Source organism: Phascolarctos cinereus, unplaced genomic scaffold (genome assembly GCF_003287225.1).
Source record: "Phascolarctos cinereus isolate Bilbo 61053 unplaced genomic scaffold, phaCin_HiC Scaffold_726;HRSCAF=1367, whole genome shotgun sequence".
NCBI classification, from domain to species: Eukaryota; Metazoa; Chordata; class Mammalia; order Diprotodontia; family Phascolarctidae; genus Phascolarctos; species Phascolarctos cinereus.
In genome coordinates this window covers 239,257,981-239,280,316 of record NW_027556098.1, presented here as the reverse complement: position 1 = coordinate 239,280,316, position 22,336 = coordinate 239,257,981, and the positions used below count along the sequence as shown (strand labels likewise).

The 22,336-nt window shown below is 39.8% G+C and overlaps 1 protein-coding gene across 1 annotated transcript; it reads right to left on the bottom strand.

Annotated features, from left to right (window-relative positions):
• Nucleotides 1-2,854: 2,854 nt before the first annotated feature.
• Nucleotides 2,855-4,490, bottom strand: RPRM (reprimo, TP53 dependent G2 arrest mediator homolog). Its single transcript, XM_020970353.2, has one exon. The coding sequence runs from the start codon at nt 4,212-4,214 to the stop codon at nt 3,885-3,887; it is 330 nt and encodes a 109-aa protein (XP_020826012.1). The 5' UTR covers nt 4,215-4,490; the 3' UTR covers nt 2,855-3,884.
• Between the last annotated feature and the right edge of the window lie 17,846 nt (nt 4,491-22,336).

Sequence of the window (22,336 nt, the reverse complement as noted above, 5' to 3'; positions counted from 1 at the left end):
TGAGGAAGGGTTGGGAGCCTGGAGAAACCACTGCTGTGTGGCCATCAGGACATAATGGGTGTAAAAAGCTTCTTGCTCCCATCAGCGCATCTATAAAAACCAGAACCACTTGGCATCCCTCTAAGTAACAAATGGATATGGAGGACATTTTTTTTCCCACCACAGATAAGATAGAATCTGATTGCTAGAGGCAAGTAATCTCCAAGGCTGTGAATTTTTTGTACCCTCTGAATTTTGTTATGAAGCACACATCCTAGACCACAAACATTCACATACATCCACATTCACATATAGATCTATCTATGTAAAGTATAAGGTCTGATTGGTATCAGGATCTCAAAGGAGGAGAAAATTTAGAGTGAATATTAAATGTAGGGAACCTACAAACTGATCTAGAGGAAGCAGAGGATGTAATAGACAAGGACAAAAATGAGGCAAGCAAAAAAGGAAGAGAAAAAGGTCTCTTGTCTGGAGCAGAAGCCAAGTTTAGTCACTCCATCACCTCCCAAATCTAGATCTGGTCTTGTGTTTTAAAGGAGATATATGCCATATGCAAATAAATGAATTTCAAATTCCTAGGCAGGTTGGAACTCCCAAAGTGGCCCAAACTGTGTCAGCAGGACACAAAAGAGTTCAACCAGCCATACCCTGCTTATTTCTAAATGACTAGTTTTTAACTAGATCAGTGAAAATAGTTATACATAGAGACACATCTCATGAAGGTGATAGAGGCAAGTAATCTCCAAGGCTGTGAATTTTTTGTACCCTCTGAATTTTGTTATGAAGCACACATCCTATATTACATGACATAATGGATATGTCCTGGACTTGGAATCATGAAGACCTGGGTTCAAGTCCTTCCTCAGAAACTTAGTAGCTTTGTCATCCCGGAGAAATCACTTAATCCTTCTGAGCTTTCATTTTCTTAGCTATAAATTAGGGGGTCACACTTGGCCTAGTGGTCCCCTTCAGCTTTCAAACTGTGATATCTTTAATCTCAAAGGACAGGGTAAATGTATGTCTTTTTTCCCTTGGAACCAATGGAGCAATAGACTTAAGTTGTCCTCAGTAAGATGCTGACCAGATAAATCTTTAGTCCTTGAATACTAGGGCCAGAAGAAAATTCAGAGGTCATCTAGTCCAATCATCTCATTTAAAAGTTGAGAAACTTGAGGCCAGAGAAACAGAATTATTTGCTCAAGGTAACAGAGCCAAAATTAAAACCAAGATCTCCTGATTGGTAGTCCAATGCTTTTTCCACTATACCATACCATAGCAAGTTCCCTCTGTTAAATTGCATGCCATTTTCCTACCAAGAGTGCCGTACCCTGCCCTACCACTGGTAAAATGTAGTGAAAAATAGATGTCAAAAATGTGTGCTTTGCATTTGAATATCTAGAACCCCAGGGAGGCCAATAAAATCTTTTTTTCTTCTAGCCAGATTTTCCATTAGCATTAAAAGTAACCACCTTGGGCTTAATGAAAAGATTTGCTAGAGGGGTAACAGGGACTTTTGGCAGCCAGACAGATCACTGACTAGCACTTGATAGCCAGTGTCATCGGGTCAATGACATTGTTTATACCAGTTGTTCTTCTAAAATAAGTGAAAAGCATTTCCAGAAGCCAGTGAAACTCCTAAAATCTCTTCAGTGAAATGATTTATACTATTCCTTAATCCTATGGAATTAATAATAGATCCGCTAGCTTCTTGTAGTATTCTAGGACCCTGCCCCATTTTTAAGGATTAACAGCACACATTGTAAAGCTTAAGCTTCAGTAAATGGTTCCTGTTTGCATTGTGCTTTCAAAAATCACTGATTCCTGCTGCTAGTCATCAAAACTGGGCCAAATGCCCGGACCCAAGTATGGCCTGTCCATGGGACTGACCACCTGTAGCTCCATCTCTTTTTCTGTTTTCCCTTCCTAACTTTTGATGTATAAATTCCATGTCTGCCCAGGTATTCAGGACCTTGGCTAACTCCTTTAATTTCTATTTGCTGGGAAGGAACATGCCATTTTATCAAGTTACATGTACATAATTTAAATCCATCTGTGTGACTGTATCTCTCTGTGTGACTGTGTGTTTGTATATCTGTGCATGTCTGTATGTCTATCCGTGTATTTGGTGTGTTTGTCTTTGTGTGTCTGTCTCTTTCTCTCTCTCTTTCATCTCCCTCCTCTGCCTCTCTCCTCCTCCTTTTCCAAAACTCATATTGATCCTTTCTATAAGGAAAAAGAAAAACAGTGAATATTAGGCCAAGAGGCATCATAATAAGAATTGGCATCAATAGTTTGGCACAAGGGGAAAATATTATAGTCTAGTTATTTTTTCTTTTTCTAAACCAACCAGCAAGCAAACAAACAAATAAAAATCCCATCAACTACCATAGAATACTTTTAGTGACGTTAGGGTAAAGTCACCTTCCCAGAAGACAAGTTAAGTCCTCTCTTCCTTTCATTAGCTTCTTAGCCCTGTTTTTCCACTGGAGCAACGCAAGGAAGTCTGACCCTCCCAAGGTTTCTTGAAGTCCTGTCTGACTCAGCCCACAGAGCCTAAATGAAATATTAAATAACAACAAAAAAAACCCGATGATGATTTAATTGAAAATAAAAGGACGCTGCCTTCAGATGGCTTCAATGGGTATTTAAGGATTCTTGGCATTCTTAAAAATGTCAGATTGCTTCACTGTTCTGTCCTTTCCCTCATCCACTTGCCCAGTCCCTCTGACCTGTGTCCTTAACCTGAGTTCTCCAAGCCCACTCTGCTGTCCCTACTTCCCCATACCAGCGCATCCCTCTCCCTCACCCTCCTTTTTCTTAATCGCGGAAAGAGCACCAGGAGGTCAGCAGAGGGAACATTTTGTGAATATGTATTTATTACAGAAAATTTAAATAAAGGAAAAAAAATAAAAATTGTGCCACAGATTTAAAGCACTTTTGCTGCTTAAACTCGTGCAGTACTCTCTCACATGCTACCCCTTCTGCTCCCCAGACCCCATGGGCCAGCTCCAGGCCAGCCCTGCACACTACGATGGGCATAGGAAAAGCGACAGTAGAAGACAATTCACAACATTCACATTTTTTGTCCCGTCTTCTCCCCTCTCCTCCCTCGTGAACCCCATCCCCCCATTAATCCCTTCTCCCTCAAGACGAGAAAATTCCAGACCCACAGCCAAACAAAAAGGGTTGGAAAACACTTACAAATTTTTATAATAATTATTTCTTAAGCAAAATATCCCTTAAAACAGTGAGCTACAATCAAAATGTAGTTACCGATTGTCCCCTCCAGTGGAGAGGGGACTGAATCTGGGAATGTTTGTTCTGCTTAGTTTGCATGTCATTGTTGTGAAGTCTGTCGCGTTGTATATACACAGGTCACATTTTCGGAAGCGCGGCTCCAGGCCAGGCGACCAGTCGCATCGTTGCCGGGAGGATTCGGCCATCCCTCCCCCTTCCCCACTTTCCCCAAGATCCCGTCCCCACATGCAAGCTGAGATGCGTATCTCTCCCTTCGCCGTGATCTCCCCGGATCTCAGGCGACGGGACATCTCCCAGCAACTAGAAAGTTATTGCCCATTGCTCTCCACCATCCTCCCCATCCCTTTCTTTCATTACTTTTTGCTGGACTGTCCCAGAAGTGCACAGAGGCTGGTGAGGTCTCTTCTTAGGGTGGGAGGCTTTCAAAGAACGGAGCGAGACTAAGAGGTCGCTTCATCCCTTAGGTAGAAGAGATGGTGACCGAAGCAGCAGCCGAAGAATCATTAGGAGGCTATCACTCCGATAACTTTCTTTCGCCACATCTCAGATGGTTGAGAGGCGCGGCTGGGTTTGGCAAGATGGGTAGGACAGGGGGAGGGGGCAAGCTGTGGCGAAGGAGGGGAAGGTCAGTAAGGTCCCACAACCACCGCCTCTACCTCTTTGGATGGTCGCCTATCCTTCACCAGGAAGTTGATCATACCCTCCGACTTGATGAGCAGGTTGCAGCCGAGGAAGAAGATGCCAAAGACAACGGTGAGCGACAGGACGCACATAACGGCTATCTGTACCACTCGCATAATGTACAGACTCCGTTCGTCCTGCCCGCTTTCCCCAAAGCCATCGTCTGTCACCACGGATGCCTGTGTACAGCAGCGCAGGACCCGCTCCATCGAGTCACTGCTGTTGGCCAAGAAAAGCCCAGCCGCTTCCGTCTGGTTGCCCAGCATGGGATTCATTCCGCTCCCGGGCGCGCCGAGTGGCGCAGGGTCGGAGGGGGGTGGAGAGTGGGGTGGAGGGAGAGGAACAGGTGTCCCCGGGGGTGGTGCTCCTACTTGGACACTCCTGACCGTCCAACTCTCCTTTCTTCTTCTCTTTTGCAAACCACGACGGTCCCCGGGTTCTGGGAGTCTACAGGATCCTCCGTGATACTACCAACAGCGGCAGCTTCCTTCACCAGCAGCTTCTGCCAAGGCTCTGCTCTGTCCCCTCCTGCTAGCCCAGGGGCTGTTATAAGTTGCCTGGGTTGGGAAAGCACTGACCGTGGGAGGTGTTGGCAGCTAAGGGGTGGCTGCTCCGGGGGAAGAGCGACCCCTCCTGGTCCAGGCTGGTCTCTGCACCAGTTTGAATTGAATTCTTGGGGAAGCACTAGGGGAAAGCGGCTTGTCTCTCTTCTACTGTCCCCACTTTCCAACTTTGTAGGCCAGGGCGGGGGTCACCGCACACTTTTTGTTTGATGGATGAGTTGAGGTTTTTTCTTTTTTTTCTTTTTTTAGTGAGAGCTACAACCAGCTAAAACTTCCAGAGGAACTGGGTCGTACTCACGGCTGTCCTTTGTCTCTCTGCCCCTCTAACCTCTTGTGAGGAATAAAGGTGTAAATATAATGCAGGTGCCAGATGGTCCCTATTTTTACAGAGATCTCCGTGATCTATGCTTCCTTCTCACCCAGCGTAACTTCTCCAGGAACCAGAAAAGAATTTTAATTGAGCAGGGATGAAGCAGAGGTCATTAAGCAAAGAAAATCCGGGTTTGCATTTTACAAAGGGTATAGGAGGAAGTCCAGATAGTGTTAAAGGGTTGTTCAGTTTTGTTGTTGTGGTTGTTTGTTATCAGGAAGATGAGGGATTACTTTTACATTGCTGGGGTGGGGTAGAGTAATTAACTAGCCTATGACCACTCTAGCATTTATTAATAGCCTACTATGTTGCAGCCTCTGATTTGAGCACTGAGGATACAAAGAAAGTCAATACACCCCGCTGTCAAGGAGCTCACACTCTAGTTGGGGAGACACATGAAAACAACTGTGTATAAAGAAGATATATATTAATTTCTATTTCTGAGGTGGTGATTAAGAGACCATTGGGAAATTGAGGGATGCCATAATGACCCGAACAAATTGTGGTATATAATTATGATGGGATACTATTGTTCAATAACGAAATGATGAGCAGGGTGGTTTCAGAAAAACCTGAAAGATTTATTTGAACTGATGTAAAGTGAAGTGAGCAGAACCAGGAGAAGATTGTACATAGTAATATAATGATGATTAATGTGAAGGATTTAGCTACTCTCATCAAGAAAATGATTCAAGGCAATTCTGAAAAATTTATGGTGAAAAATGTCATCCACCTCCAGAGAGAGAACTAATGAAATTAGAGTGCAGATTGAAGCATAATTTTTTCCACTTTCTTTATTTCTCTTCCTTTTTTTTGCAACATTATTACTAATAGGGAACTATGTTTTGAGTGATTTCACATGTATAATTGATATCATATTGCTTGTCTTCTTCCGGGGGGGGGGGAAGCAGAAGGGAGGGAGAAAATTGGAACTCAAAAAAAAAATGAATAAATAATGAATAATTTTTATTTTAAAGAAAAAAAAAACTTTGGTGACTTTGGAGAGCGTATTTTCAGTTGAAATGATGAAGTATGAAGCCAGACAGCAGGTTAATAAGAAAGTGAGAGAAAAGGATCTGGAGTTACAGACTGGAAACAGTCTTACTGAAAGGCAGGTGTTTCCAAATTGATATGACTGCATCTTCTTTGATGATATTTTTAGAGGACACAGACATATAGGTTGAATCTTAGCCTATATGTTACTCAAATCCAAATCCTTTACTTGGGTGACGCTTTGGAAATGTCTTCTCTAAAACTCCTTTACCAAAAAGTTGTACCCATCAATGAGAATTTGTGAGCCTCATTGTGGGAATACAAGAGAAGTATTAGTCATTGTCCCTTGAACTCAGAAACTAGAAGAGATGAAAATAGCATAAATAACATTACAGGAAAAGCAGTTACAGAAGACAGTGTAAAATAGTGTACCAAAGTGCACGATACAGACTACATGTTCTAAAAGCATTCAGAGGAGGGAAATATTAGTTGAGGCTCTAAGTTGGGAGGAAACCATCAAGAAAGAAATTAGACTTCAGCTAGACCTTGAAAGATTGGTATGATTTGGATAAGGTAGAGTGGACAGGGCATAATAACTTCTCCATGTGTTCAAAAGAAAACAAATGCTTTATTTACTAATCCATATGAATTACTCTCTAAGCTCTGTCAGGGCAAAATCTTTACTTCTTTTCTTCTGTATGGCCTCTGGCCTTGGATGAGCTGATGCATATCAAATTGAACTTAATGCAGCATTACAGTACATGAAGGAGTTTGGGAAATAGTGTTCAGTAAAACTGGTGCTAGAGGACATGCAAAATATGCACCAGGTGGTAGAAGATAGGATTTCAGGTTCCAAATAAAATTCTACCTTCTGAAAGAAGCCTATCTGGATCCCTGTTAATGCTAGTATCTTTCTTGTAAGATTATCTCCAACCTGTCTTACCTGTATATTGTTTATACATAGTTGCTGGCCTATTGTCTTTCCCATTAGACTGTACACTCCTTAAGAGCAGGGAATTTTTTTTCTCTTTCTTTGTATCTCCAGTGGTTCACATAGTGTCTGGAATGTAGCAGGTGCTTAATACATGAATGTTCACTTCACACTTGTTTAGGGCTTTCCAAACTATGTCACTATATGCCTGGAAGGAAGCTGAAGTATAAATACATCTATTGAATATCATAGAATCATAATTTAGAGCTGTAAGAAATTTTAGAGGCCATCTATTCCAATTCTCTAATTTTGTATGTCAGGAAATTGAGTCCCAGACTAAGTGATTTCCTCAGGGTAACATAATTAGTAAATAACTGGGGTCGGATTTGAATCGAGGTTTTCTGATTTCAAGTCCAGAAATCTATTCACTATGCTGTGAAGTGAGATGATTTATGGGAATTCAATGCAACAAACATTTATCAAGTATTTGCCAACAAAACATGTTGTTTTGTTGTTTTATTATATATATTTATTAAAGTATCTGCATACAAGAAACAGAGTCCTGTTGAATTATTTGTAATAAGCATTTAGCCGGAAGTCATAATCCATATGTATGTCTTAGAATCCTCTAACATTTTGTGTGGCATCTTATGTTAAGGTCATTAGAAAAGTCAGATTTTTGACAGTCTAATAACTTAGTGTACCTTCTCTCCCACCCCCAATGATGAAGCTCTAATCTCGCCCCCATCTCTGTCTCTCTCTGTCTCTGTTTCTCTTTCTCTATCTCTTATTAAATCACATGGCATCAAGCCAAAACCGAGATGACTGGTAGGAAGGCAAATAACTACCTGTAGTGTAACTGGCAAGGAGCCCAACAAAAGACAATTTTTTACATTGCTTTTTATAAGTGTATATATTCTTTAATTTTTTTCAATTAAAAAGAATTTTCTTTTTTCCCTCCCCCTGTTCCCATTGAGAAAAAAAGAAAACTCTTGTGATAAACAAATTTCCATATTGGCCATGCCCATAAATGTGTGTCACATCCTGTATTTTGAGTCCATTATTTCTCTGTTGGGAGATAGGTAGCATGCTTCACCATCAGCCCTCTGGAATTGTGGTTAGTCATTACATGGATCTGAATTCTTAAGTCTTTCAAAATAGTGTTTAATATGTTGTTGCTTTATAAATTGTTCTCTTGGTTCTACTTACTTTCTTGAGTATTGGTTCATGCCAGTTGTCCCAGGTTTTCTGAAACTGTCGCTTTCATCATTTCTTGTAGCACAATAGTATTTCATTGCATTCATGAACTATATATACATATATATGCATATATATATATATATATGTATGTATGTATGTATGTATATGTATATGTATATGTATGTATATACACATATATTTAGCCATTTCCCAATTGATGGACAGCCTTTTACTTTCTAGTAGAGCTACCATAAATATTTTTGTATATATGGATTCTTTTCTTCTTTCTTTGTTCTCTTTGGGTATATAGGGCTAGTAATGGTATAATGGTACCACTAGATGAAAAGGTATGTAGAGTCTAGAAACTTTTTGAGAATAGTTCCAAACTGCTTTCCAGAATGGCTGAGCCAATTAACAACTCCACCAAATGTGCATTAATATGCCTGTTTTCCCATAGCCCTTCCAATACTGGTCATTTCCTCTTCTGCCACTTTTGCCAACCTGATGAGTTGGAAGTAGAACCTCAGTTCTTCTCATTTTCATTTTTCTAGTAAAGATTTAGAACATTGTAACATAGCTATTGATAGCTTAGATTTCTTTCTTCGAAAACTTCCTATTGATAGCTTTTGGGCATTTATCAACTGGAGAATGACTCTTATTCTTATAAATTTGAATCAGTTTTGTGTATTTCTTGGAAATAAAATGTTTATCAGAGAAATTTGCTATAAAGATCCCCACCCACCTTCATGGCTTTTTTTTAAATCAAAGGCTTTTTTTTAATCAAAAGCACTTATTTTGTAATTAGCCAAATTGCATGTATTACTCTGAGGGTTCAAATACTCCAGTGGACACAGAATACCTAATTTTTAAACATGGGGAAACAAATTTCAAACCTTACCTAAAGTGCAGAGGGGCTGTTTGGCAAAGTGAATAGAGAGTAGGCTTTGGAATCATGTCAGCTTGGGTTTAAGCCCACCTTCTTACACTTGCTGTATGGCCCTGTAAAGTCATTAACCTTTCAATGCTCCCAGGTAATTCTCTAAGGCTGTAAGCTGCCAAATAGACATTGAGTAGACTAAGTTCCTTGAAAGGTTCCCTATCCTTATTAAATCACAAATCAAGTACAAAAACCTTTTTTAGGTTCTTAGTCCTGACTCTACTTCAGGTAATAAAATGGGACTAAGAATAAATCTAGGATTAGTGGTAGGAAATTCAATTCAATTCAATTCACCAAGTAGTCATTAATATGCAAGGTATTATACTAAGGCACCAATAAAAAGACAAAAAATGACACAGTCTTGTCTTAAGAGAGTTTATATTCTACTGCCACAGTCTATTCAGCAGTCATCACTAGTTTTCCTATAGTATTTCCATTTTTCTACTCAAAACGACTCTTACCTCCTCTGTCCAAGAGGTTAAAAAAGTTGAACAACTAATAAAGAAATTCTCACTGAAACTTTTTTAGTTTTATTTATGTATTTATTTGGAGGGGTTCTAATTTTATATACCTCCTTTGATAGACCAGGGGGCTTCTTTCTGTTCGTGTGTGTGTGTGTGTGTGTGTATGTGTGTGTGACTGTGGAGAGCTATGTAAAGAAATACTTTACTCCTTTTGCTTATCCTTTGGACATCTTCATGGAGGAAGTGGCATTGGACTTGGGATTTAAAGGATGAGCAAAAATATAGTCCATAGGGGGCAGCTAGGTGGCTAGAGCTCCGGCCTTGGAGTCAGGAGGACCTGAGTTCAAATCCGGCCTCAGATACTTGACACTTAGTAGCTGTGCAATCCCTGGACAAGTCACTTAACCCTGATTGCCTCCAACAAAACAAAATGAAACAAAACAAGACAACCCCCCCCCCCCCCAATTTGGAGCACTTAGGTGGTGCAGTGCATAGAGCACAGGCCCTGGAGTCAGGAAAACCTGAGTTCATATGTGACCTCAGCCACATAATGCTCATTAGCTGTGTGACTCTGGGCAAGTCACTTAAACTCAGCTGCCTCACAAAAAAAAAAATGCAGCCCATGAAGAGAAAAGTAGGAGGCATAGAGAACAGTGTGAGCAAAGGCATGGAGACATTTTTTCAATTCAGTGACAATGTAATCTTTGCGTAACCTGATGCCTGAGTACAGGCCCAAACCAAGACCTTTGCCCCTTACCCCAAAAAGAATTTGGGTCTCATTTGTCTGTGGGCCCTCCGGCTTGCACTCAGCCCTGAACTCTCCCATTTGAACAAGGACTTCTCTAACTTTAGCCTGAGGCTATAATCCTGTCAACTGGCCTTTCACTATGGCGGAGACCAATCCCCCAATTCTGCTACCCTTAATTTAGCCCAGTCCTCCATTGTCTATTATCTCCCAATGCCCTTCTCCTTACTTCCCACCCTTGATCCTATCTAGATCCCATTCTTGACCTCCCATCTACTCCCATCAATATCCTCCCTAACTCCCTTCTTCTAGACCCCTCCTCCAGTCATCCCAAACGACTTGGCCACTCCTAGATCCTTCTCACATTCTTTCTGTATATAAGGTCCATCTTATCTCCATTAAGGTGCTCAGATTCTTATAATCTAGCTAATGTTCAGATTCTTAAAATCTAGCCATTAGATGAGACTTGCTCAAGCCTGCTTGTCAATATGAGCCTCACAAATGGTTAGATTCCTTAAGAGTCTGGCCAATATGGTAGATCTTTAATAAACCTTGTCTTTGGCTGAAAGAAGGCTTGGATCAAATTCATTTGGACAGGACCTGCATGTTGTGATTTTGGGGTCCCACTACCAGTAAACCTCTAAACCTCAAGAAGGGGACTTGAAAATTTGGACTGAGGGTGAAGCATGGATTGGAGAATCCAGGTTGGGAGAAATCAAAAGGAATAAAATAATGTGCCCTCTTCATCCTATTTTATTTAAAATATGTCTCCGCTGGTGAAAACCACCCAACCTGTTCACTTGTTCCTATGAGGGACTCTTAGACACTAGTTTCACATAAGAAAAACTCTTTACTTCAGATTTGTCTTTTAATGGACCACACTATGGAACAGTATGAGTAAGGACCCTGATGCCCTCTTCTGTTCATTTTTTTTTCCAGCTGCCAAGATGAAGTACAGATAAAGGCTGAAATAATTCACCTTCCAAGTTCAACTAAAAAAAGCCCTGACTACAGTATGTGGCAGAGAGGTTTCAGTATGATACATTGTAGGCCTGTCACAGTCTATTTTTAGATCTGCAGGCTTTGCATTTTTTTGCCTCCACAGAACTGTCATTATTTTTACCCTGAGATTTTTGGGACCAGTCTTAAAAGTCCACTAGGTTTGAGACAGTCAGTCCTATTGTAGAAAGAGTGCTGGATTTGCAATCAGAGGATCTGAATTTGAATCTTGATGGTGCCATTTATTATCTTTTTGACCTTGGGCAAGTCACTTAAATTCTTTCTATCTCACTTTCCCCATTTGCAAAATAAGGCAGACACCCCAGCTTTATAATTTAAAACAAAACCAAAAAAAACAAACAAACCCAGAAAACAGAGGTCACAGAACAACAGAAAGAGGGCATAAACCTGACTAACTAGGACTTAAGTATGGGTACTGCCTGGTGATTGTAAGCATTGCTGAACAAAAAGGTAAGAAGGAAAGGAATAAAAACTAACAAATAAAAAACGTATCTGCTTTTTGTATATATTGAAGTTAAACCTGGGGCAGGATAGCCTTTGAAATTTTACAGATGCTACAGCAGGGCAGATACCTATATTCAGATTTGATTTACCAAACCAGGGAACAGCACACATAAATCAGATTAACAGTTTCTGGTCTTGAACTAATTGTGAGTGAACCTCAGGCTTCTCTTTAAAAAAATCAACTAATTGTTCGTGGAGGATAACTACCAAACATTGACTATATGTCTGACACCATTTATGTGACTCCACAATAAGAGCTTCCTTTAATGGAATACTTTATATATTAATTAGATATGAGTGACTTTGAGGAAGCCACTTAACATCTCTACACTTAATTCTGTTAAATGGGGATAATAATGGTTTCTTTGATCACTTACTAAATTGCAGAATTTAAAGTCAAATGGACCTGCAGACTCCTTGTGATTCAAACTTTGTTTGAGTATCAATTCCCTCTAAATCATTGTTGACAAGTGCTCATCAATCCTCTACTGGAAAACCTCCTATTAGGGGATTCTATTATTCCTAGGTGAGCCATTCTAGTTTGGGGTAGTCATTGTCAGGAACATTTCCATTATATTTAGTCTATATCTGCCTCCTTATTTCTTCTCCCTTAACCCCTTGTTCTGCCCCCTGGGATCAAGCAGAGCTAGTCTAACCCCTCTTCCACGGGAAAATCTTTCATATAATTAAAGACAGTTATTTGACTCTCCCTGCCTCCAAGTCTTCTCTATAGGCTAAATATCCCCAATTCTTATCATAACAACCCCATGTTGATTAAATAGTGGATGAAAAGAACTTTGAAAAGTATGAATGGCTATATGACAACAAAGTTGTTATTAGGTGTCATCACATATTAAACTTATTCTGTATTTTCCTACATTTGTCTCAGAGTTCCAATTAAGGAGCTAATCTCTTTTTTAGAGATCTATTTTGCAATGAACAAAGGGAAGGGGGAAGAGGTCTCTTTTGGACATTTTGCTTGGGGGCCCAGGGTTCAAACTTTTGGGAATTTCAGTTTCCATTTCTTTCCGAACCATTGTACTTGGAAATGACATCACTCAATATGCATGAATGTGGGTGAAATGAATAAACAGCAGTAATTTCTATACACTATATATCTAATCTATCCTATGTACCTTTACAGAATCTATATAATTTATTTCTTTGGTTTTCCCTGAAGAGACTCCCCATACTGAAATGACCTCTTTGATTGACTCTAAGTTTTTCTCTTGGCTCCTAGTCATTCTCTGCAGATATTTCCAGAGCTGTGGGATATTGGTTCAAATGATGCTTTTGGTCTCCTGAATGCTTCCCCCCCCCATCTTCAAGTTCAGGTCTCAACTCCTTTTCATATTCTAATTGCTATCACTTTTCCTAGCTTAAAAGGGTTTCCCCAAATCCCAGGGCTCTTGCAGGGAGATTACTAGTTTTCTTCTTTCCCTGATTTACAAAATCACATTTTCTCAGAGTTGGAATGGAACTTCAGAAGCTTTCTAGTTCAATACCTACCAGAATAATAATCACATCTACAGTATAGTCTAAACTTGAGATCTTTTGGGATCCTGACTCTTGTCACCCAGCATGCTCTTTATCCCTTTCAGGGTCAAGTCAACTGAAAATTTCATGAGCTTGTGAACTATACCTTTATCCACATAATTAATTTAAAATGTAAGCAGCAGTGGGAAAAAGTCCCAAACACCATCCGCTCAAGTCATTGCAAAAATTTTCAGTCTCTCCATGCTGTCTGGAAGAAAAATCCCCAGTCATTTGTTGTTGCTAGTAACTCTTAATAGCCAACATTTCTGAAGAATATTTGTATCAGATTGTTGTGCCTTTAACTCCCAAGTTCACATTTCTTGCTTGTCTTTGTCATGTGCCTCCAACTTACTTTCCTTTGTTTTACAGACATAGTTTCCTCCTCAAAATCTTCTTAAATCCTCTTCTTTTCTTTTAACTCAAAGTATTCTTTATTTTTTTTATACCAAGTTCTTAGCCATGGGGATTTCCACTCAGATTCTCAGCACTATCAACTGGTCAATTGTATGCTAAGCTCTTAGGTTTTTAAAGATTTACTACCCAACAACTCCATGAGACGGTTGGGGAGGGCTTATGATGGCAGCTGTAAAGGAAAGAAGTTTTGCAATTAAAAAAAAATTCTTTCGTTAAACTTATCCTCAGCAGCAGCTGCATGATATTCATTATTTGCTCTTGCCTTTTTTTTTTCTCAGTCTGGGCCTTGATTTTAACCAGTTTCTAGTCCCATTGATGGGGGTGGGGCCCAAGCCAAAATCTTCACCCCTTGAACCAAAGGGAAACTGACTCCCACTTGTCTACAGACCCCAACTCCTCATCTCCCTTTGAAAGCCTTAACCTTACCTTTCAATCTTATTCAGATGTGCCTTTGCCCCTCAGCCTAAAAGAATCTGGCTCCCTTTTGCCAGAAAGGCCTTACTGTGGTCTTAAAGGGTTCCCTATTGACTCCCCTTATCTCCCCTTGAAAGTCTTAGCCCCACCCTTTGATCTTGTGCAGATGCCTTTCAAACTTCTGCCTTCCTGTTCCCTCCACTAGCTATTCCCATTGTCTATTCAATTTCTCAGACCTTCCAATTAGAATTCTCACCTAGACCCTTTTCCCAGCCCCCCTTCTCTGGCCACCCAAAGTTACTTCAATGTATAAAAATTGCACCTTGGCCCCCATTCAGATACTGAGAATCTCATGCTAAAAAGGCTGAGACTTTCTCATGCCCACCCCGTATGTGCGTCACCTGGCCTATGTGTTTTATCACCAATAAACTTTTCCTCTTGCTGAAGAAGATTTGAGTTGAATTCATTCAGGCAGGGCCCAGTACCGCGATCTTGGGGTTCCAGCAGTACCCCATAGTCCTAGACCTCTTCAGATCTACCTCTAACTTCTCAGTAATAGCCAAAATAAGTTGATAGATACCCTTATGGGGCAAAACATTTGGACCCCTTTTCCTTTTTCCTCAGCTAGAGCACTGGGCCTAGAGTCAGGAAGACCTGGACTCAAATTTGGCCTCAGATATTTATTAGCTGAATGATCCTAGGCAAGTCATTTCACTTCTATTTGCCTCAATTTCCTCAATTGTAAAAAGAGAATAATAACAGCACCTACTCCCCAGGGCTGTTGTGAGGATCAAATGAAACACTGTTTGTAAAGTGCTTAGCACAGTGCCTAGCACATAGTAGGTGCTATATAAGTGCTTATTCCCTTCTCCTTTCCTATCTCGGAATAATGTCAATGGACTTGCTTGGTCACTTTTCTCCTATCAGTAGATCTTGAAACCTACATGTTTTACAATAATTACATTTAAACAGTTACACTGACCTGTAATTTTAACAGCATATTTTCATCCCCCATCCCCTAATAATTGGGCAGAACTATTTCACCACAGTATGTCTTTACATGATGTTTACTACTTACTCAGACTTTAGCTTAGATGGCTAACTGTCCTCTGCTTATAAAATGTCCTAGTGAGCAAAAATTCATTACAACATTATAACATTACAAGAATTCATTACAATATTACAATGTATGTGCTCCATGCAAGGCATATAACATACATGTAATAGAAAGCTAGAATGAAACAGTCCCTCACCTCAAGGACCTTTCATCAAACCCAGGTTTGCCTGAATTCTAGGACCTGGTTGTTGGACCTGCTTTGCTATGTAATGGCTAGTTTGGTTCATAGAATCGCTTAAACTCACCTAGAAGATGAGTAACATGTCTCTGAGAGATCTTAGTCCCAGCTAGTGGTATTGGTTGAAATTGGGGACCCACAAGTAAAAATTAAATAAGCTTTCTAGAATTATAGGTTTTTTGATTCCTGAGAGGTCATCTTGTCCAATTTAAAAGATAAAATAATAAAACTTCAGTTATATATGCCTTTACTTAATACCACAGAGTTAGGTTCATGACCTCAATCTTCCTCAGGCTTATTACCGATCTCTACTTCTTTGCAGACTCTGGAAAAAATAGTCCTCATTTTTGCCTATCTAAGCCAGCTCACATGCTTTATGATTTCTCTGGGCTGTAACATTTTAGTACTTAAGAACATCTGCTATTGTTAAGGTGGTGCTATATTGCTCCAAGCTTAATGGTGGGAGCCAAAGTTCCTACGAAATTGAATAAGGACCAGATCTTTCATCCCCCTATGTAGAATAGTATTCCAGATGGTTTTCTAAAATCATTGGCATGGAGATGATGACTACAAGTTGTGTTTATGCCAGCTCAGTTTCTCCAGCTGGTACATCAGCTGACCTGTCCTTCTAGCTTTTCCTCACACAAATATGAACTGTGGTCTTTAAAAACAAATAAAACAAGTGAGGCAAGATGATACACCTTGATCACAGTTGCCAGTATAAAGACCAGCCAGGAAGAAAAGCTCTCGAGGCTTAATTGTCTTTGACCTTTTCTGATCCTTACAACATGTTCTCAAGCAGTAATGGTGAGGAAATGACTGCCAGAAGACAGAATGTGAAGGCTTCAAAGGGATCCACTTCAATGAAAATATCTGCTACTCCCCCATTCATTATTTCCAGTTGCTTCGAGTAGCTTTTTAAGTAAGTATTAACACTGTAAGGCCTTTCTGGGTAGGGTTCTTTACTCTTTAAAAAGATAAATGTTTCCTAAGATGTATCATCAAGAATTAAATGGAAATTGACACAGTCCAAACTATAGAAACTCTGTAGATGCAGTCACTGATGTCTGTTATTATCCTGGGCCTTAATTCCCTTTGGCTAGCTCTATATTTGCCATTATTTGAGAACCCTGGATCAGAAAGAAAAGTATCTTTTACCAAGATAGTAGGTAGAGAACCTCCAGTGCATGGGGTGGACATTACCTCGTGATGTTTTTCTCTTAGGTCTCTTGCACCTCAGCACTGGGTTCAATATGTATGATCTTTGGCAAATTGTTTATAAAAGTCCCTCAGTGACTGACTGGCTGAGAAATGGTCAGTGGACTTGGGTCATCTAACTGATAATCTTCCCAAAATACCCTCTTTCTAGATTGCCACAGCCTTAATGCACAAGTTAAGATTCAAATTGGATGATACATACAAGATTCCAAACCATACCTGAATGAGAATCTTCTCTACAAAATCTTCTAGGTCACCTAGGCTTTGCTTGAAAAGCTCCAAATGACAAGGTACCTCCAGAGGAAGCTCATTTCACTTTTTGATGGCAGAAATCACTCTGATATTTTTTCTTCTACTTGCCCCTCTGCATTTTCTCTACAAATGAAGATTTCCTCAGTCCTAATCTCATGTCAGGCTCATTGATACATGCAGTATTTGCATATAGAGCAAGGGTTCTTAACCTGGGGTCTGTGGATTTTTTTTTTAAAGAAATAATGTGTTGATTTTTCATTGCAATTGATTTCCTCTGCAAATTTATGTATTTTATTTTATGCATTTAAATATATTATCCTGAGAGGGGAACCATAGGCTTTAACAGACTGCCAAAAGTGTCCATGACTCTCGAAAGTTGAGAATCTCTGTTTCATAGAAGACCATTATGGTTTTTTTCTTTAAAAACAAAATGGAGAAAGGAGAGTATTTTTGATGCTTCTAAGTGTATTATTGTTCAAATTGCTTGTACCAGGAACTGAATTTAAGGGAAAGCTGGGGCATTTGCCAATGTACCCTTCTAATATCAGTTAACTGCTACCATAACAGAAACAATGTTATCTTTTCAATTCAACATTGAAAAAGTATTTTTAAAATATTTTAAAAAATATTTCATTTTAAATATTTCATTTTAAAAATATTTCGTTACATATTTTCCAACTATATTCAAATTTTAAAAAATATGTATTTTAAAAATTTTGAGTTCCAAATTATCTTCTTCCTTCATGCCCCCCCATTGAAAAAGCAAGCAATATGATATCAATTATACATGTGAAGTCATGCAAAACATAATTCCATTTAGCTATGTCACAAAAAAGCAAGAAAAATAAAGTGAAAAAATATGCTTTAATTTGTACTCAGAGTTAATCAGTTCTTTCTCTTGAGGTGGATAGCACTTTTCATAAGGGTTCCTTTTGAATTGTTGTGGATCATTGTCTTGATTAGAGGAGCTGTCTTTCACACCTGATCATTGTTACAGTATTGCTGCTTCTTTGTACAGTGTTCTCCTGGTTCTGTTTGCTTCACTTTTCATCCATTCGTATAAGTCTCAGGTTTTTTTGAAACCTGTCCTGCTCATTATTTCAACACTGTTATCTTGACAGGTACTGATTCTTGAATCACATCCTGTTCTGAGGTAGTTGGATTTGTTTTCCCTAGAAATATTTTCTACCTGAAACTTTGTCCCTGGTTTTAGATGACTATACCTGGCATTATTTGGATCCCTTCTGCGTGGGACCTTGCACACCTGTACTTTGTCCTTTGCCTGTGCTAATCTGTTTAAGTACTTTGCATTATTGGCCTGTTTGCTGCCAATTCAAACATATACTGCTCTTAGCAATATTATTGCCTATCTGGCCAGCAACTGGCCAAGGAGCAATACTGGGCAGGACTTGTTTATTCCTTTAGAAAAAAAAAAAACCACTTCAGGCTGCCTGATCTCCCTGACATTGAAGTGCTTCAGCTGTTTCTGACATTAATTACCAGCTTGTGGCCTGGTCCTGTCACACCAGAAAGGATGATGCTACTGCCACCTGGAATTTTCAAGTGTGAACTTCTTTATCAAGTCCTATAAAAGGCTAGCCATTTGGCCCTTGCTATGTGTTCCTTCCTGAGGATCCATCCCATCCTCCATTCATTTTGGCCATGGCCTGTGGTGCCAGCCCTGCTGTAGTGTATACCACAATGTAAAGTCTGTGTCTGGCCAAAGAAACTCTAATGATAGGATTGAAGGTAACAATCTTCCTTCTGCAGCTGCTTGACCCACAATGAGGCAAGATCTTGGACACCAGCTTTCCCCTCTCCCCACCAACTGTTCTCTTTGTCCAGTGATAGTTGAATGATAAGGTTCCCTGTCACACACCAGTCCTTCCCCCAATCTATCTACCACAAATTAGCTTTGCAATTGCAACATGCCTAGCTCCTTGGACTTTAAAACATGCATTCAGAAAGTGGATTTTTCCCCCTTATGTGACAGTTATTCCTCAGAGGGAGGTGGTTGGTGAAAAGCCATTTGAGTAAAAATTGAGCCAGGATTATGTGATTATTGGTGGGTCTGTTTTGGGTCTGCCTTCAGGGTTCAGGTCTTTGCATGCTTGTATGGTAACTATGAAATGCTATGGAAGAATGGTGCCCAGGGTTGAAAACAGTCCTCCAGATGTGGTCTGAAAGGGGCAGAATACTTCAGAACTATCACCTCCCTAATTCTGGATGCTATGCCAATGAAGTGAGGACAGTGAAAATTTCTCCGTCCTTGTGCCAGTAATGCCAATGATGTGGTTTTCACTTCTAGTCTTCTCCCCAAGCCCCACCTACTCTCTCAGTTTAGATATTGATGGAAGAACCCCAGGAAATTGGAATAACCCCATACAATTGGATCCAGAAGGGAAATTTTACCCATCATGTCTTATTCCTTGGACTCAGTTTTGTTTAAGAGATATAGCAGAGGACTGCAGGAACCATCTACTTGGAGTTATCTGGATCTTTAGGAGGAGGCGTGGTGATGGGCACCAACAGTTAAGAGCAACAGAACAAAAGCTCATAATCTGAGGCATGAGATCTTTTTCAATTATTTTGATAATTGTATCTAAATATAATTGTTTTCCTTTATAATGCTATATGTTTTATTTTATGCATTTAAAAACATTGTTCCACATTCTTCACCAAAATGCCAAAGGGGTCTATGTTATTAAAAAAAAGGTTAAGAATCCTTTTTCTAGAGCATTGCTTCCAAAGTGGGGGCCATATCCTGACTTCAAGTGATGTGTGATCAACCAATCAGAGGTTGGGAAGATGGGTTATATCTCACCCTCTCCAATAGCCAATCATGCAACTTATTGTCTCTAACACAACCCTATCTAACTTTATTCCCCAAAGCTTTTCCATTCCATCTCCTTCTTTTTGCTTTGCAGTCTCCCAATCCCTACCTGCTGAACAGAGCAGGGGCCCATCAAGAATTTATAACCTAACATCTATTCCAGCATCCACAGCAATAGCTATACAACTCTCATAGGGAAAATCCTCTGTCCCCTTGGAATGCTCACCCCTAGCAGCAAAGTTTACCTTGTGGCTGTAGTAGGCATCTTTGGAGCAAAGGTAGGCTCTGGGGGCATGAGTAAGAGCTTTGTCTCTTCACTTTTGGTTTTGGGTGGAATAGGGTGAATTTCACAAGATAATCAGGCAGGAATGGGTTCTGATCTTCATTAAAGCTATTACATTGTCTGCACCCTTTCCTCACTCCCATATTTACCCATCTTCTAAACTTCCCTATTGTCATAAAGTATACCACTATCTTTTTTGTGTGTGTGAGGCAATTGGGGTTAAGTGACTTGCCCAGGTGGGGCCAGCTAGGTGGCACAGTGGATAGAGCACTGGCTCCAGATTCAGGAGGACCTGAGTTCAAATCCAGCCTCAGACACATAACACTTACTAGCTGTGAGACCCTGGGCAAGTCACTTAACCCCATTGCCTAAGCAAAAAAAAAAAAGTGACTTGCCCAGGGTCACACAGCTAGTAAATATCAAGTGTCTGGTCTGCGGCTAGATTTGAGCTCAAGTCCTCCTGACTCCAGGGCTGGTGCCCTATCCACTGCACCACCTAGTTGCCCCAGTGTACCACTATCTTACCAGTCACACAGGTTTACAACCTTAGAGTTTTCTTTTACTCCCCATTCACCTTCACTCCACATACACAATTCGTAAGGAAATCTTGTCATTTGTACTTCCATGGCATCTCTTGCATTTGTTCTCTTCTTTCCATTTTATACAGTCATTGCCCTAGTACAGCTTTTCCTCATCTCTAACCTGTACTATCATGGTAATCTCCCAACTGATTCCCATCTCAAGTCTATTGCCTTTTGAATTTTTCTTCCACAGCTGCCTCTATAGTATGGGTCAGATCATGTCATTCCTTTACTTGGTAAACTCCTGTAGCTCCCTATTGACTCTAGGATCAAATATATCATCTTTCTGTAAACCCTTTTCAATGTCATTTTATTGCATTTCTTGGGAGGGGGCTTAAATTTTCTTTTTTTAATATTTACTTTTTAGTTTTCAACATTCACTTTTATAAGGTTTTGTGTTCCAAATTTTTTCTCCCTCCCTCCCTTTCCCAATTTATTGCATTTTATAATGCACATAATCAATCCTAGAGCAGTAGATACATACAGATTATAAATAAATATACACAATTAGTTTTCACTATTTATTTTATTGTGTTTTTTGCTGATAGGGGAAAAAGCAAAAAAGTTTGGACACTACTATTCTAGGGGGCAATAGTTAGGTGGGATGCTATACGGGGTGGCAGAGAAATAGAGAGAAGTGGGAGGGGCATTGGGTGTGAATGATCTCTGCTATCGGCTGAAAGCTGCTGAGAATTGGAGGTAGAATAAAGAGCTACCTTATACATGATAACCACCAGAGGTGTGTATTCAAAGAGAAGAAACCAGAGGAATCTGAAATCACATACAAGCCAAAGCCTTCTAGGCACCCTTAATCAAGTCATGAATTGTGTCTAAGTTTGTAGATCCCTGGAGAGGACTGCTTCTAGGTGACGATTATCATTTTCATTGAGCTTGTTTATTTGGCCTGTCAATAGATCTTTACATTATTGGAGTTTATGAATCATATCCAACAAACGGAATTGTGAAAAAACTGGATACTGTTAGAGAATGTAGTTCCCAGACTGTCTGGGTAGGGGCAATAAACTGTAGAAGTGAAAAATTCTCCCCAGTAAATACCTAGGCCCTTTTTTTTTTTGCCATGTGAAAGTCTCTAACACAAGACACAGGGCTGACAAAGTGAAGCCTAGGTGTTTTTGTCTGCCATGCCGCACTGTGCATTTCTATTGAGTTTATAATTCAATAAAATATGCAGACATTTTCATGCGAATTATTGTCTAGCCAAATGGTTCCCATTCTATACTTGTGCAGTTGACTTTTTTTTTTTAAATGCAAGTGTAGGACATTATATTTAAGCCTATTAAATTTAATCTCATTATAGTCAGCCTGTTATTATAGCCTGCCAAGATCTTCTTTGTGTTAGCTAGCCCTCCCAGCTTTATGTCATCTGCAAATGTGATAAACATGCCTTCTATGCTTTCACTGATATTATGGATTGAATAGCAGAGGGTCATACACAGATCTCTGAGGTAGTCTGCTAGAGATGGCCATTAATGAGTATTCTTTGGTTCTTATTATCCAACCAATTGCAAATTCAACTAACTATTCTATTATCTAGCTTCTAGGTCTCCATCTTGTCAACAAAATCACCACAAGAAACTGTGACAAATGTTTTGACAAAATTAAGGTATAATGCATTTCTACCTTTTCCCTGACCTAGTAAACCTATTTAAAAAAAGGGAAAAGTTAGTCTAGAATGACTTGTTTTTTGGTGAACTGATGCTAGCTTTAGCATCAAGCAATTTCCTTTAATAATACAATGTAGAACTGTGTCAGACTTTGAAGTTAAGATCACTAATATAAAGTGCCTTTTTGGGATCTTCTCCAAATCAGGACTGAGGAGTCAG

Coding starts and splice junctions, on each gene's coding strand:
- RPRM (XM_020970353.2), bottom strand. CDS start 4,214: ATGAATCCCATGCTGGGCAACCAGACGGAAGCGGCTGGGCTTTTCTTG.